This window comes from Mchenga conophoros, linkage group LG3 (assembly GCF_057382185.1).
Source record: "Mchenga conophoros isolate Kocher_MC1m ecotype Shallow Benthic linkage group LG3, M_conophoros_male_GT1.1, whole genome shotgun sequence".
NCBI lineage: Eukaryota > Metazoa > Chordata > Actinopteri > Cichliformes > Cichlidae > Mchenga > Mchenga conophoros.
In genome coordinates this window covers 69911060-69929248 of record NC_140528.1, presented here as the reverse complement: position 1 = coordinate 69929248, position 18189 = coordinate 69911060, and the positions used below count along the sequence as shown (strand labels likewise).

The 18189-nt window shown below is 43.6% G+C and overlaps 2 protein-coding genes across 2 annotated transcripts; both read left to right on the top strand.

The window, feature by feature from the left end:
• Positions 1 to 2373: 2373 nt before the first annotated feature.
• Positions 2374 to 3241, top strand: LOC146580327 (uncharacterized). The gene is made up of 2 exons (XM_085268053.1): positions 2374 to 3120; positions 3212 to 3241. Exons 1-2 carry the CDS (start codon positions 2374 to 2376, stop codon positions 3239 to 3241), a joined length of 777 nt encoding a protein of 258 aa, XP_085124179.1.
• Positions 3242 to 3255: 14 nt separating this feature from the next.
• Positions 3256 to 8148, top strand: LOC146580326 (uncharacterized). The gene is made up of 8 exons (XM_085266991.1): positions 3256 to 3311; positions 3429 to 3903; positions 3992 to 4056; positions 4169 to 4359; positions 5916 to 6187; positions 7667 to 7728; positions 7811 to 7956; positions 8060 to 8148. Exons 1-8 carry the CDS (start codon positions 3256 to 3258, stop codon positions 8143 to 8145), a joined length of 1353 nt encoding a protein of 450 aa, XP_085123117.1. The 3' UTR covers positions 8146 to 8148.
• Positions 8149 to 18189: the final 10041 nt, after the last annotated feature.

Genomic DNA, 18189 nt, shown 5'->3' with positions numbered 1-18189 from the left:
CAACAACAGCAGCAACAACAACAACAACAACAACAAAGCCAACAACAACAGCAGCAACAACAACAACAACAACAAGAGCAGCATTAACAACAACAGCAGCAACAACAACAACAACAACAAGAGCAGCATTAACAACAACAAAGCCAACAACAACACCAACAACAACAACAACAACAAAGCCAACAACAACAGCAGCAACAACAGCAGTGCCGGTAGTTCGTGCACCAGTTGTTGTTCTTACAGCAGTTTTGGTTACACCCTATGTGCCTCAACTCGAAGATAAAACCAGTCCACAATTTCAGGCACTTGCAGTGCAAGTGGTTGTAGTGGTGGGTAAAATACTAAGAATGATTTTCAAGTGCTTTAAAAATTCCAGCTGATTATAACTACATTTGAATTAATTAATTAATTTCTACTTTGCTTTGCACAGTATAAATACTGAGTTAAATACTGAGATGTATTCACAAGTTTTGTTAAATTTCCAGCTGATTACAACGACATCTGAATTAATTAATTTTCTACTTGTTTGTTTTGCACAGTATGAAATCATCTATAGAGCTCGATATGGTTTACTCTTCAGCCATGTTATTGTCATAGCATTCAGGTAAGGTATTTACTTTTGTTCATTTATATCAACACTAATCTTATTATCAATAATGACTAAAAATAGTGTTAATTTAGGATATTTAATAAAAAATTTACGTTTTTTTCTTTCTTTTTTTCATTCAGACAAGCTGGGACCAGAACACGAGCATCTGATACTGAAGCAGAAGTCGAGGTTGTGTTTAACAACACCATAACACCTGCAGAAATCCCAGAGGCTAAAGATGTTGAACAAACGTTAGTCACAGCTGTGTCTAATCCCAACAACACTTTCAATCTCTCTGTTGATACAACATTTGTCGTAGCAACCCAAGTAAACAGTGAGTAAACAGAAGTCACACTTGTCACTCCTGAAAGATTATTTTTGAAACAAGTCAATACAACTATTTATATTTAACATCATCATGTGTGTGCCCCCCCCCCCCCCCCAATCCCCGACCCCCACTTAATTTTTTAATGTGCTACTCATAAGAAAGGCTACCTTTGACGGGATTTACAATGTATATATATATATAAAAAGCATTGTGTGTTTATGAAAATTACTTTGTTGTCAATTGCTTGCTCTTTGTTTTCTACACTTGTAACAACTACAACTGCTGAGCCAGTTATAACAAAGCAGTTGAAGTTCACATCAATTGGAGAGGCATTTACAGACAACTTGCTGAACTCATCATCTCCAGCGTTTACAGAAAGATCCTCCATGACAGTGACAACAGTAAGTTTTGATCTTCAAGTCAAGCAATGGTTAATTGCATGGATTCGTACTGACAGATCTTTGATTGTGTGTGTTTCTGTAGCTTGAACCTATCTATAAGACAACGTTTCCTTCATACCTCTCAATGATAGTGACTGGATTCCGGTAATTTATTTTTTGTTTGCAGATTCCATATAATATATAATACATAATAAATTAATGCAAGTAAAACGATGTTTGGTTTATTCATTCTGCAGAAACGGATCCATCATCACTGATATTGACATTCGGTTTGCATCTACAGCAGTGCCTAATAACACTGACATTGCAAATGTTTTGATTAATGCAGCTCCAAACATAACGGTCTTCAACATTACCAATGTTACTGTCAGTGACCCTGGTAAGTAATACTGAATATTATCATATTTTAAATTCACAATATGTCAGAACTGTGACATTTAAGTGACACCTGTTTCCTTTTCTTTACATTTACAGTGGTTTCAACTACAACTGTGAGCACTACAACATCAATGATTACAGATACAAATGCAACCACAGCAAATCTTACAAACACCACACCTGTAACAAACACAACTACAGTGTCTACAACAGCTTCAACTACACCTGTGAACACTACAACGTCAATGCTGACAGGAGCTACAAACGCAACCACAACAAATCTTACAAATACAAATACAGTGTCTACAACAGCTTCAACTACACCTGTGAAAACTACAACATCAATGCTGACTGCAGCTACAAACGCAACCACAACAAATCTTACAAATACAAATACAGTGTCTACAACAGCTTCAACTACACCTGTGAACACTACAACATCAATGCTGACTGCAGCTACAAACGCAGCCACAACAAATCTTACAAACACCACACCTGTAACAAATACAACTACAGGGCTTACAACAGCTTCAACTACAACTGTGAACACTACAACGTCAATGCTGACAGGAGCTACAAACGCAACCACAACTAATCTTACAAACACCACACCGGTAACAAATACAACTACAGGGCTTACAACAGCTTCAACTGCACCTGTGAACACTACAACATCAATGCTGACGGCAGCTACAAACGCAACCACAACAAATCTTACAAATACAAATACAGTGTCTACAACAGCTTCAACTACACCTGTGAACACTACAACATCAATGCTGACGGCAGCTACAAACGCAACCACAACAAATCTTACAAACACCACACCTGTAACAAATACAACTACAGTGTCTACAACAGCTTCAACTACACCTGTGAACGCTACAATACCAATGATCACTACCCCTACAAACGCAACCACAACAAATCTTACAAATACAACTACAAGGCCTACAACATCTTCAACTACACCTGTGAACACTACAACATCAATGCTGACAGCAGCTACAAACGCAACCACAACAAATCTTACAAACACCACACCTGTAACAAATACAACTACAGTGTCTACAACAGCTTCAACTACACCTGTGAACGCTACAACACCAATGATCACTACCCCTACAAACGCAAAGACAACAAATCTTACAAATACAACTACAGGGCTTACAACAGCTTCAACTACACCTGTGAACACTACAACATCAATGCTGACAGGAGCTACAAACGCAACCACAACAAATCTTACAAACACCACACCTGTAACAAATACAACTACAGTGTCTACAACAGCTTCAACTACACCTGTGAATACTACAACATCAATGCTGACGACAGCTACAAATGCAACCACAACAAATCTTACAAACACCACACCTTTAACAACTACAACTACAGGGCTTACAACAGCTTCAACTACACCTGTGAACACTACACCATCAATGCTGACAGGAGCTACAAACGCAATCACAAAAAATCTTACAAACACCACACCTGTAACAACTACAACTACAGGGCTTACAACAGCTTCAACTACACCTGTGAACACTACACCATCAATGCTGACAGGAGCTACAAACGCAATCACAAAAAATCTTACAAACACCACACCTGTAACAAATACAACTACAGTGTCTACAACAGCTTCAACTACACCTGTGAATGCTACAACACCAATGATGACTACCCCTACAAATGCAACCATAGCAAATCTTACAAACACCACACCAGGAACAAATACAACTACAGTGTCTACAACAGCTTCAACTACACCTGTGAACGCTACAACACCAATGATCACTAGCCCTACAAACGCAACCACAACAAATCTTACAAACACCACAACTGTAACAAATACAACTACAAGGCCTACAACAGTTTCAACTACACCTGTGAACACTTCAACACCAATGCTGACTACACCTACAAATGCAACCACAACAAATCTTACAAACACCAACCCAACAAGTACAACAACAGCAACAACAGCAATGCCAACAACAACAACAACAAAGCCAACAACAATAACAACAACGCCAACAACAACAACGAAGTCAACAACAACAACAACAACGACAGCAACAATGGCAGTGGTCCGTGGACCAGTTTTTATTCTAGTAGCCGTTTTGGTTACACCCTTTGAAGATGCACTCACTAATACAACCAGTCCACAATTTAAGGCACTTGAGGCACAAGTGGTAGTAATGGTGAGTTAAATACTGAGATGTATTCACAAGTTTTGTTAAAACAACGACATCTGAATTAATTAATTTTCTACTTGTTTGTTTTGCACAGTATAAATTCATCTATAGAGCTCGATATGGTTTACTCTTCAGCCATGTTATTGTCATAGCATTTAGGTAAGATTTTCACTTTTGTTCATTCTTAACAACACTAATCTTATTATCGACAATGACTAAAAATAGTGTTCATTTAGGATATTAAATTTAAAATTTTTTTTTCTTCATTTAGACAAGCTGGGACCAGAACACGAGCATCTAATACTGAAGCAGAAGTGGAAGTTGTGTTTAACAACACGATAACACCTGCAGAAATCCCACATGCTGCAGATGTTGCAAAAACCTTAGTAGAAGCTGTGTCTAAGCCCAACAACTTCACATTAACTATTAATGCCACATCTGTCGTAGCAACCCAAGTAAACAGTAAGTAAACAGAAGTCACACATGTCACTCCTGAAGGATTCATTTTGAACAAGGCAATACACAGATTCATTTCTCACATCATATACATAATTAATTCATCGCTCCCACCTATCTCCCCTAAACTGTCTTATGGAGATTAGATCATGGCTCTCATCCAATTTTCTCAAACTTAACAGTAATAAAACAGAAGTTTTCCTCGTTGGCATAACCTCTATCTTAATCAAATCTCACAGTCTCTCCAATAATATTGAAAATTCCCCAATCCTTCCTTCCCCGCAGGTAAAGAGTTTGGGTGTCATATTCGACAGTACTCTCTCATTTCAGTCTCACATTAATTACGTAACCCGGTCTGCATACTTTCACTTACGTAACATTAACCGACTTCATCCCTTCCTTACTCCCCATGCTGCTGCCATCCTTGTCCATAGTCTTATTACTTCCCGGATCGATTACTCTCAGATCTCTGTGATCTGCTTCATATCATCACTGTTTCCTGCTCTCTCAGATCTTCATCTGCCACTCCTCTTGTTGTTCCATCTGCTCGTCTTATCACTATGGGGAACAGAGCTTTCAGTCACTCTGGTCTTTGGCTCTGGAACTCACTTCCTTCAGTCTTAAGAAATATAGATTACCTTCTCTTATTTAAGTCACAGTTGAAAACCCACATGTTTAAACCGGCTTACTCGCTTTAATAGATATCTTAATTGCTGTCAAATCTTGTTTTTTCTTTTTATTTGTTGTTTTTTGTATTTTAATTTATTTTAATCTATTTTAATCTACTGTTTTATTGATATATTTTTCTCTTTGTAAGGTGACCTTGGGTTTTAGAAAGGTGCCCTCATATAAAATATATTGTTATTATTATTATTATTATACATAATAATAATAATAACAATATATTTTCTATATTATTATTATTATTATTAATATACAGTCAGCACAGTGGCACGGTGGTTAGCACTGTTGCCGCACAGCAAGAAGGTCCTGAGTTCAATTCCAAAATCAGGCCGGGGTCTTTCTGTGTGGAGTTTGCATGTTCTCCCCGTGTTTGTGTGGGTTCCCTCCGGGTACTCCGGCTTCCTCCCACGGTCCAAATACATGCAGCTTGTGGGGATAGGTTAACTGGAAAATCCAAATTTTCACTAGGTGTGAATGTGAGTGCGAATGGTTGTCTGTCTCTGTGTGTTGGCCCTGCGACAGACTGGCGACCTGTCCAGGGTGTACCCCGCCTCTCGCCCTATGACAGCTGGGATAGGCTCCAGCGCCCCCCGCGACCCTAAAAAGGAGAAGTGGATGGATGGATAGATTATTATACAGTTTTGTTTGTGACATAAAAACCCATGTAGTTATTTATATAATAATTTTCTCAAAAAACTCAAAGATAACAATTTCATGCGATACACTTTAAATGAGATTTAATATGTATAAAAAACAACAGACCGTTCAGTCAGTGATTTAGGTAAACAATATTTGATAAGATCATATTTAAAACTCATGATGTCTCAGAACTGTTTGTTAAAGCAACACCTTGTTTCCTTTATTGGCATTTACAACAGCTTCAACTACAACTACAGTGAGCACCACAACATCAGTGACTACACCTACAAATGCAACCACAACAAATCTTACAATCACCACATCTGTAACAAATACAACTACAGCTTCAACTACAACTGTGAACCCTACAACCACTACAACTGTAACAACTGCTGAGCCAGTCAAAATACTGGCGGTGAAATTCAGATCTGTTAAAGGGATATTTACGACTGACTTGCTGACTTCATCATCCACAGCGTTTAAACAACGAGCTACACTGATAAGGACAGCAGTAAGTTTGTTTTCTTCAAGTTGAACAATGCCTGTATTCTAATTAATTGCATAATTTTTAGATAAAGTCACATAACAGTATTTCTGTGGCATACCTTAAAAAAGCAAACAAATGATATGCTAGTCCTTTTTCTATCCCTACGTTCAGGTTAGGGGTGGGTTTTTATAATCGATTTATCGATTAAAATCGATTCTGGCTTGGATAACGTAAAAACGATTCATTAAAATTCTTTTTTTTTTTTTTTTTTTTTTTCTAAATGACATCAGAAACAGCAGTATGCGACATTACGTGATGGCAGAGCTTCAGTTCATCCTTTGTCATTTTTTTTTTTTTTCATTAATTTCATTAAAATTCTGAATTGATTTTTTAATATAAATTTATTTTGCCCGAAATGCCAGAATCTCAGGTGAAATCTCACAAAATTTCAACAACCACCAAACAGCTAAGACAGTAAATGAGAGCAGGAACACGGATTCTGCACAAAGACTTAAACACACAGCGCGACCCGCGGATCAGAATCAGTTAGATGTCGCCTTTCTCACGGTCGGGGCTGAAAGCCGACAGCTTGCTGATTCTGATCTGTCGGCGCTGATTCTAAAGCTGTTAGTTTGACCGAACCAGCAGCAAAAGAAGATCCATCATCATCATCATGAATTCACTCTTACTTTTACTATTTTGCTTCGACCACGATGCACAGCATGTGTTGATTAATGGTTTTCTTTCATTTCTGATGTACTGCAGAATATTTTTATAAAATCCCAGGCCAGGAAAACCACCTTCATGTTTTTCTGTGTTTTATCTTCAGCTACTTTGACACAAAGGCATCTGCTGTGATGCTCACACCTTTGATAAAGTCTTGCGTGTGTCAGCTTCCTTTTTATAGATACAAAAATATGTAAATGTACTGATCTGAATTATAATATTTCTGTCAAAATTTCCCAGATTCAAATTGAATAGAATCGAATTAAATCGAATTGTGGATCGAATCGATTCGGGACCTTGTGAATCGGAATTGAATCGATTCTAGAAATCAGTGACGATACCCAGCCCTAGTTCAGGTCTCCTTTCTAAAGTCAACAATTTTTCCGTTGTTACTAATATTATACAGACTGAGCTAAAAAAAAAAATCATATACATTATATCCAATAAACAATGTGGAAAAATATTTGCACCATATAACTGAGCTAAAACTCCACAGTAAATACTGCTGGGGTTTCTATTTTTACCAACTGAATGCCATGATTTCTAAGAGATCAAAGAAAAAAGATAAAGCATAAATGTGACCTGTGACATATTCATTATGTGCTAACCATTCAAAAAATGGGCAGCTGGATGAACAGAAAGAAAATATGAAATATTAATTGCACTATGATATTACATAGTGCAAATAACATATCACAAATGACATGGAAGTGAAGGAGCACAAGCCCAAAAAGCAATGCATACATACTTACAGTGTGTTTATTTATATTTCTGCAGCTTGAACCTTTCTACCAGGAAAGATTTCCTTCATTCCGCTTCATCACTGTGACTGCATTCAGGTATATTGTTTATGGTATACGATTTCACAAATATTTAAACTAAATAAAGTTAAAAAAAAGTTTGGGGTTATTTCTTTTGCAGTAATGGGTCCATTGTCAATGACATGGACATTGGATTTGCATTGTCACTGGTCCCTAATGCAAATGAGATTGCGCAAGTTTTGATTGATGCAGCCAAGATAACACCCTTCGACATTGAAACCAGTTCTATATTTGTGAACGGCACACGTAAGATATATTTAATACAATCATGTCAAACATGTTTCTATATTTTAGAACAGTTTCTGAAAGCAATGCATTTTTTTTCTCTTTTTGTCAACATTTACAAAAGTGTCACATGGAGTGAGCCACAAGATCAGTCTCCTCACTGCCTCCTGTATGGTGCTGCTGTCATGGCTTCTGTCAAGCCAGCAATAACATCTGCGCTGATGCTTTTGTGAAATAACTTGAGGAAATGTCTCCTGTGACTGGGTATGAAAAATGATTTTTACAACAGAAAATCCACGAGGAACTTCTGATGAAGAGCACTCATAGTATGATTTAGAAGTAACTAAAGCTAAAATGAACCTTTATGTAATCAATCAGTATAGATTTGAACATAATTTCTGACGAAGGTCATTGGGTGTCAATTTATAATGTAAGAGATAAAGTCATAATATAAGTTAGACATATCAGTGAGACAAAGTTTTTTTTTTTATCCATAAAGCATCTCCTCAGCTTAAGAATCTGACTGTGAAAGAAAAGAAGTGATACTCAACATAGCATCACCTCACCTGGCATACTGGAAATATAAGATGTGTGAAAATATCCTGTATGATTACCAGTCACTTTTACCAGTCAATATTTAAATATATTTGTTGTATGTATCTTATTCTTGTATTGTATGTATTATGTTTGTGTTGTATTGGATAATTCAGATAAAAATCTAAGTCTAAGTGATTCTGATATTTAAAATGATTTAAAATACTATTGTTATTAAAAAATAACATTAATATCACCTTTTTCCTTCTGAAGCAAGTTCTTTTGAAGTCTATCATGATAAACTGAGGAAGCTTCAATTAAAGACTCTTAATTTTTAAACACACTTTAATCCGCTATTCTCTCTCTCTCTCTCTCTCTCTCTCTCTCTCTCTCTTTTAAATCAGGAAAAACAAATAGGAAATACTATCATGGGACTTTTAGGTTCCCATCAAAGATTTTTGATACACATATAATTAAATCAAATTCTTAGTTTTACATGTTACTTACATCTTACTTTTTAACCAACATCATTTCTTTTCAGCATTGTCAGTGTTTCAGTGAGGGGGTGTGATGTAGCATAACTTAAGCAGCAAGGAAGGTGATAAGTAAATAGAATTAGCAGACAATTGAAGTTCTTTTTAAGCATACTTTATTGCTGGCATCTCCCTTTTACCATAAAACAATCACTCAGGCATGCAAAAATCCCACTGGCTTTATACAAGACTTTGCCCACACCTGACCTCGTTAGTCCCTACCATTGAAACAAAATAGGTCAAACCAAATAATAAAATTCTAAACAAAGAACAGGAATAAAGTCATGCATGAAACTGACAAACTCATTTACTCAACTAAATAGTTTGTAAAGTAAAACACTGCATGCAATATAACTCAAAAGGCTACTTTAAAGAAAACAAACAATACTATACAAAATGAAAAACCCTCCATTTGGTTGCACCCAGTGATGCAATCATTGACCTCATGACCCTATAAACAGGAAGTAGTGGGCGGCCCTTCCCATACACCTGTCTCACATATAGGACCTGAATGCACAACATGGACACTATGGTAAGTATAACCAAAGCAACATAAAGAAACATAATTTACCAGACATGTGCCTGTAAACAGAAGAAAATTCAGATGATCTGATGGTTAGTAGTGTTTGCTTTAAAACACATGCATGGATGTAAAGGATGTAACTACTGCTACCACAAACAAAACCTGGGATATTGTGTGTTAAGAGAAGTTACACCAGCAATGTCTAAATTAAAGCATTATGGCTGACTGTAAAATAACAGAACACAAAATAACAATATACGCAAGTGACAAATGGCAAATGAATTCTGTCCTAGCCACTTTGTCACAGGGGGCCTGTTTGTTGCGTAACTGGTGTAATTAAATAATAACTCATTGGTAATGGCATATTTATTTACAATTGTATATGACTAATGTTGTGTGTAGAAGTCAGTCAGTGACCTGGTGACATGGCTATGTTGTACACCTCCTGGGACTACCAAGAAGAGATATCCCAACTTACTTTGTAGGACTGTAATATCAACATTAAAATAAATAAATAAATAAATAATAATGATAATAAATAAAATGTCATAAATAATAGGAAAAAAGAAAAAATTAAGGATGAATAAAGAATACACAAAAATAAAAACTGAAAAAATTAGTAATACCATTTCAGCAACCTTCTATGCCACTTTAAATACACATGTCTACATACAGACATATAAATAAACCAACACATGCATTTCTTATATAGAATAGAATAATCCTTTAATTGTCCCACAAGGGGAAATTTGGTTGTAACAGCAGCCAGAAAGACACATATATAACAAACAGTACACAGGACACAGAACAGAAACATACACAATTTTTCTTACATATTTACATTAAGGACAGTGGTTACTATATACAGAGAGTACTGTACAGTTATTAAATAAAAATAACTTCAGATAAGAGGCAAACCAGGTTGTAGTGCGAATCAGTTGATTAAATTATTGCAGTTACAGCGCAGATGCAAACATCTATGATTGTTGGGAGCAGTTTTGATTGTACAGTCTGACAGCTGCAGGGAGGAAGAACCTACAGAAACGCTCCTTCATGCATCTAGGATGTAGCAGTCTGTCACTGAAGGAGCTCTGCAGTTCAGCAACATTTACATGCATGGGGTGGGAGACTCTGTCCATCAGAGATGTTATTTTGGCCAGAGTCCTTCTGTCTCCCACCACCTGCACTGGGTCCAGGGTGCATCCCAGAACAGAGCTGGCCTTCCTGATGAGTTTATCCAACCTCTTCCTCTCAGCTGCCGATAAACTGCTGCTCCAACATACAACACTGTAAAAAATGACGGATGCCACCACAGAGTCATAGAAGGTCTTTAAAAGCGCTCCCTGTACTCCAAATGACCTCAGCCGCCTCAGCAGGTAGAGTCTGCTCTGATCCTTCCTGTAAAGAGCATCAGTGTTGTGGCTCCAGTTCAGTTTATTATTCAGATGAACACCCAGGTACCTATAAGAGTCCACTATCTCAATGTCCACTCCCTGGATGTTCACCGGTGTCAGTGTGGTGGGTCTGCGTCTCCGGAAGTCCACCACCAACTCCTTGGCTTTCCCGGCGTTGATCAGCAGGTGGTTCTGCTGACATCAGTCAACAAAGTCCAGAGTCCACTGTCTGTACTCTGAGTCGTCCTCACCTGTGATGAGGCTGACTATGGCAGAGTCGTCAGAGAACTTCTGTAGGTGGCAGCGTGGGGAGTTGATGGAGAAGTCTGCAGTGTAGAGGGTGAAGAGGAACGGTGCCAGCACAGTTCCCTGTGGGGCCCCCGTACTGCAGACCAGCATATCAGAGACACAGCCCTGTGACCTCACATATTCTGGGCGTTCTGTGAGGTAGTCCAGTATCCACTGGGACATGTGGTGGTCCACTCCCGATAGCTCCAGCTTATCTCTCAGAAGTCATGGCTGGATGGTGTTAAAAGCACTGGAGAAATCAAAGAACATGATCCTCAAAGTGCTTCCAGGCTTCTCCAGGTAAGTCAGAGCTCGGTGCAGGAGGTAGATGATGGCGTCCTCCACCCCAATGCCAGGCTAGTAAGCAAACTGCAGCGGATCCAATGAAGACCTCACCAGGGGGCGCAGATGGTTTAGAACCAACCTCTCGAGGGTCTTCATCAGATGTGATGTCAGGGCTACTGGCCTGTAGCTGCTGAGGTCCTTGGCATGGGAGGTCTTTGGTACCGGTACCACACAGGATGTCTTCCACAGCTGTGGTACTTTCCCCAGTGACAGGCTCAGGTTGAACAGATATCCTATGATGCCACACAGTTCATCTACACAGCATCTCAGGAGCCTGGAGCTGATGCCATCTGGACCTGCAGCCTTGTGCACCTTGATCTTGCGAAGCTCATTCCTCACTTGAAGTGCTGAGATAGAAAGAGTGGATTTTGGGGGAGGGGGGTGTATGTTGGAGTCCACAGAAGCCGGGGGTGGGTGTAATGACTGGGAGCTGGGAGGTGTGAAACTGAGAGGTGTGAAGTCCTGAGATGAAGGACAGGCAGTCCCTGAAGATGAAGGAAATTGCAGGAGGGGGGACGATGCTGTGGGAGGGGTCGGTGTTTGATCAAACCTATTAAAATATTTATTTAGGCCATTCACCCACCCCAAGTCTCCTGCAGCCTGGGGGATTTGTTTTTGTCCTGAGATTTTCTTAAGGCTGTTCCAAACCCCTCTGATGTTGTCCTGTTGCAGCTGCTCTTCCATCTTCCTCCTGTAGTTTTCCTTCCCTTGCCTTATCTTCCATTTCAGCTTCTTCTGGACAACTCTCAGCTCCTGTTTGTCTCCAGATCTAAAGGCTCTCTTCTTCTCCTTGAGGAGAGCCTTAATTTCAGGATTTATCCATGGCTTGTTGTTAGAAAAACACCATACCTTTATGCTGGGTATGGTGCTGTCCACACACAAGTTCATGTAATCCGTAATGCAGTCTGTGATGCTGTTGAGGTCATCCTCCAGGGGGCTGCAGAGGTTCTCCCACACAGTAGAATGGAAAAAGTCCCTCAGGGCCTCTTCAGTCTCTGCCGACCATTTCCTTACTGTGCGTTTCACAACTGGTTCTCTGTGCATTAGAGCAGCGGTCCCCAACCCCCGGGCCTCAGACCGGTACCGGTCCGTGAGTCGTTTGGTACCGGGCCGGGAGATTTGAGGCTCAGGTGTGAAATGTATAGTTTTCAGCGTTATTCTGTTATCCTTTTTATCGTTAACTCGGTTTTCCTTGGTCTTTTCACGTGTGTTATGAATAAATTTTCTTTTTTTCGGTACCGGTACTAGTTTTATTTTGTTGTATTTATCCGCGACACCTTAAAGGCCGGTCCATGAAAATATTGTCGGGCATAAACCGGTCCGTGGCGCGCAAAAGGTGTCAGCCGGTGATCAGCTGTGATCAGCTGATCACGGGGCCGGGGTTAAAAGAGAGACGCCACCCACCTGTTCGCCGCTCAGACATCATTCTCTTCGTGTCAGGAGCTCCGAAACTCTGCCGACGTCAGTCTCCGCCTGATTCAGCAACCGTGAGTGTTTTTCCCTTCAATCCTTTTTCTCTTCCCGGCTCCGCTCGCTCTCTGTCTGTAACGACAGTTCCGAAGCCACGCTACGTGCACTGATCGTTACTAGAATAACTGCGTGTCTGCTCCAAACCCACCGCTAGCCGTAGCCGCGCTTGGGTCTAGTCAGCACGCTACACCGGCACGCCGCGCTACTGTGCGTAGCTCGCCCGCCGTGACAGGATGTCTGAGCCCGCTATAGACCCAGCGGAATTTGAACGGCTGAAAGCCGAAGTTCTATATCTTCGCGGTGTGGTAGATCGGATGTGCACAAAAGTGGAGTCCCTCACCGAAACTGTCCTCCAACGTTCCACTTCCGTCACCTCGCTGCAACGTCAGCCAGCGCCGGTGAGCGCGGAACCCCGGATCGGATTACCAGACAAGTGGAACGGAGTTGATGGTCGGCCTGATGGTTTGCTTGCCACTTTAGACATACTGTTCGAGTGTCAGCCCACTAAATACGCCACCGCTCGTGCAAAGGTTGCCCTTTCTCTTGTCTGGCCAGGCTCAGGAATGGGCCGCGGCTCTCTACTACAATAAATCGGCAGCTTGCAATGACTATGCCCTGTTTGTGGAGGAATTAAAGAAGACGTTTGTTCCCCCGAGCAGCGAAGTGGAAGTGGAGTCACAGCTGCTTCATCTACGCCAGGGCAGCCGACCCGTCTGTCACTTTGCCTCTCAATTCCGCACCCTGGCCGCTAAGCTACAGTGGGGAGACGCTTCTCTGCGCTCTATTTTTCTGGAGGGACTGGCTGACTACATCCGAGACGAGATGACCGGCCGTGAGGCCCCTAAAACCCTGGATGAGGCCGTGGACCTCGCGCTGAAGATTGACCAACGTGTGATGTCGCGGCCTCGCCATACCCCTCGGGCCTCCAAACCCTTCCAGCCTCAGAGGACCACGTCTTCGCGACCTCCTCCCCCCTCTGATGGAGCCACAGCTAGCCCAAGCAGCACATCCAGCGAGGAGCCCATGCAGCTGGGTGGACTCCCCAAAGAGGAGAAAGAGAGACGCTGGCGTGAGGGCCTCTGCGCCTACTGTGGATCAGCTCGACACCGTCGTCCCCAGTGCCCGCTACGGCCGGGAAACGATGACGCCAGGTAGACTGGCCCTTCCCACTCCTCTGACCCCTCTCGTTTTTTGTTACCGGTAACTTTTCACCTGAAACACCAACGGCTCTCATCTGAAGCCCTCCTGGACACCGGAGCCGCTGAGAACTTCATCGATCAGAAACTGGCCTCTCGGCTTCGCATTCCGTTGACTTCCGTCGACCGATTCCTCCCGGTGACCTCAGTAGACGGGCGACCACTCCAACCCTACCCGATCCAGTTCCAGACCCAGCCAGTCCGCATGTCTGTCGGGGATCATCAGGAGGAGATCCGGTTTTTAGTAGTCTCGGCCACTTCCTCTCCTCTCATCCTCGGCTACCCCTGGTTCCGTCAACATGACCCCCACGTCTCCTGGTCTTCCTGCCGGATCCTGGACTGGGGTCCCCAGTGTTCACGCCGCTGCCTTCTCTTCCGGACTGGAAAGGACTCAAAGTCAGAAGAGGCGTCACCCCCGGAGCCCATTGATCTGGATAAGATCCCTCCGGCTTACCACGACCTATCTGAGGTCTTCAGTAAGAGGCGAGCCTCTGCTCTCCCTCCTCATCGCTCCTACGACATGGCCATCGAGCTCCTCCCGGGAGCGGTCCCTCCTCGTGGTCGCCTGTTCTCGCTGTCACCCGCAGAGAACAAAGCCATGGAGGAGTACGTCGCCGAGGCTCTCCAACAGGGCTTCATTCGCCCTTCTACCTCCCCTGCAGCTGCGGGATTCTTCTTTGTCAAGAAGAAAGACGGCGGGCTTCGCCCCTGTATAGACTACCGGGGCTTGAATAAAATCACTGTTAAGAACCGCCATCCTCTTCCTCTGCTATCCACCGCACTCGATTCCCTCTCCCAGGCCTGCATCTTCACCAAACTAGACCTACGCAGCACCTACAATTTGGTGCGGATTAGGGAAGGGGACGAATGGAAGACGGCCTTCATCACCCCTAACGGACACTGGGAGTATCTGGTGATGCCCTTCGGCCTCTGCAACAGCCCTGCTGTCTTCCAACATCTGATCAACGATGTCTTGCGGGACATGCTGGGCCGGTGGGTGTTTGCCTATCTGGATGACATCTTGATCTACTCCCGCACCGAAGTGGACCATATTCGCCATGTGCGGGCCGTGCTGAGCAGGCTGCTCGAGTACCAGCTGTTCTGCAAACTGGAGAAGTGTGCCTTCCATCAGCGGTCCACTACCTTCCTGGGCTTCACCATCTCCTCCAATGGCCTGACCATGGACCCGCAAAAGGTCCAAGCCGTGACCCAGTGGCCTCAGCCCTCCAGCCTTAAGCAGCTACAGAGCTTCCTGGGCTTTGCCAATTTCTATCGGCGCTTTATCCGCAATTTCAGCACCATTGTCGCCCCACTGACATCCCTCACCAAACCAGCTAACCTGCCCAAGCCCTTCTGCCTCCCCCCTGGTGCGAAACAGGCATTCCGAGACCTTATACGCCGGTTTGCTACAGCTCCCGTCCTGCTCCACCCTGATCCTGCCAGAGATTTTGTGGTGGAGGTGGATGCCTCCGATGTTGGCGCTGGCGCCGTCCTCTCTCAACACGGCCCGGATGGGAAACTTCACCCGTGCTGCTATTTCTCGAGGAAATTCTCTGACACGCAGCGACGGTACGGTGTCGGCGACCGGGAACTCCTGGCCATCAAGTGGGCCTTGGAAGAGTGGCGGCATTGGCTCCTGGGAGCGAAAGAACCGTTTCTGATCTGGACTGATCACCAGAACCTGATCCATATTCGTTCTGCCAAGCAGCTCAACCCAAGGCAGGCCCGTTGGGCCTTATTCTTCGAACCTTACAACTTCCACCTCGCCTACCGCCCTGGCTCCAAGAACACCAAGGCAGACGCTCTCTCCAGGCAGTTCGCCCAGGACGGCCTCACGTCAGACCCTGGACCTATCCTACCGTCTCATTGTTTTGCTGCCCCCCTTCGGTGGCCCTTGGAGGACTCTATCCGGGATGCCCTGACCGCCGAACCGCCTCCGCCTGACACCCCGGCTGGGAGGCTCTATGTACCATCCCGGTGCCGTCAGGAGGCCTTGCCTGGGTGACCAGAGAGCGGGGAGGAGTGAGCCCAGAGCAAGGCCTCCTGACACCCCGGCTGGGAGGCTCTATGTACCATCCCGGTGCCGTCAGGAGGCCTTGCTCTGGGCTCACTCCTCTCCGCTCTCTGGTCACCCAGGGCCCGACAGGACCCTCCAGCTCCTCCGTCGTGCCTTCTGGTGGCCCTCCATGACTCGGGACGTCCATGACTTCGTTTCCGCCTGTGACACCTGTGCTCGGGCCAAGTCCTCCACCCAGCCGCCCGCTGGCGACCTTCGCCCTCTTCCTGTGCCGAGACGTCCCTGGTCCCATGTCGGTCTTGACTTTGTTACTGGCCTCCCATCTGTGGACGGTCTTGACACCATCCTCACCTTTGTGGACCGGTTTTCTAAGGCGGTGCACCTGGTTGCCCTGGCCGGCCTCCCCTCCGCCAAACGGACGGCCGAGCTCCTCCTGGACCATGTCGTCTGGCTTCACGGATTCCCCAAGGACATAGTCTCCGATCGGGGACCCCAGTTCACCGCCAGGTTCTGGAAAGCCTTTTGCCGCCTGATTGGAGCGTCTCCCAGCCTCTCGTCCGGCTATCACCCTCAGACCAATGGGCAGGTTGAACGGACCAATCAACAGTTGGGGCGCTTCTTACGGTGCTTCGTCTCTGCCCAACCGCTTTGGCCTTGTTACCTGGTGTGGGCTGAGTTGTCTCATAACCTTCACGTCTCTTCCGCCACCGGTCTCTCGCCCTTTGAGGTCTGTCATGGTTTTCATCCTCCTATCTTCAGCCATCAGGAAGCGGAGGTCGACGTGCCTGCTGCTGAACGGATGGTCCGCCGCTGTCGTCAGGCCTGGATCAAGGCGCGGGCTCTATAAACCCTATAAACCTTGAGTGGGCAAACAATAGAAATTAAACTCTTTAAATAAAAAATAAATTGTTTTAAAGACGGAGACTCTACAGTAGGCAGCGGTAGCATCTCTTCCACAATATAGGCTGCAATCATGTTTTTAAGCTCGCCTTCAGACGCTTTCTGTGCTGCTGAAGTAAAATCAGGTTTTGCCTGCTTAGCAGGAGTTGCCGCGGTGTTATCCATGGATGATGAACAAGGATCACTCAGAAGTGTTCGTCTATGCTCTCATGTCAGGCGCTTCAGTAGATTACTCATGCTATTAACAGCAGCCGATAGTTTTTTCTCCCCAGGACATAGGTTACATATTACTGTAATATTCTTGTCTGCTTGTTTCAGAAAAGTGAAGACACGGGAATATGTCCATTTCATAAAACAGCCACTCGCTTCATCCGAGTCCGACATCTTTCGAATACGACTATGCAGCAAACTGGCGCAAAATGACGTGCACCTGCACTACAGCGATGTTAAAGCGGCAGAGTTTACTTCTAGGTTTAGAAGACAAATTATTGAAATTAAATAATGATATTCAGTGAGTTTAATTATTTTACAATGTAACGCAAGTACATTGTAAGTAACTGTAATGAAAATACCTAAAAATGAATAGTAATTAGTTACTCTACTTTTTCAGTGGAAAAGTAATTTAATTACAGTAACGCACTACTTAGTAATGCATTACACCCAACACTGATTATCTGACAACAGATAATGAAAGTGTCATTAACCATAGTTTTTGGAAAGCTTATTTCCACTTCAACAAACACACCCTGAATACTGGCAGAACTTTTGAATGAAGGAATCACTGAAACAGACTTGTCTGACAAAGTGAAGCTGGCTAAGAGATCTCAAAAAGCAACACATCATGCCACTATCTAAAAAAACACCTGTGAAACAAAGTCACTGCCATCTGTCAGTATGGAAAGGGTTACAAAGCCAGTTCTCAGGCTTTGGGCTTCGACGGCCGTTTAGGACGGAAGTGAGTGGCTGTGAAATTGGACAGCCTTCTACCCTTCGTTCAAGTCTGCCCTTACTTCGGGTCGCTGTTTTTCCGGTTGCTATCGCCACAGCGTGAAAA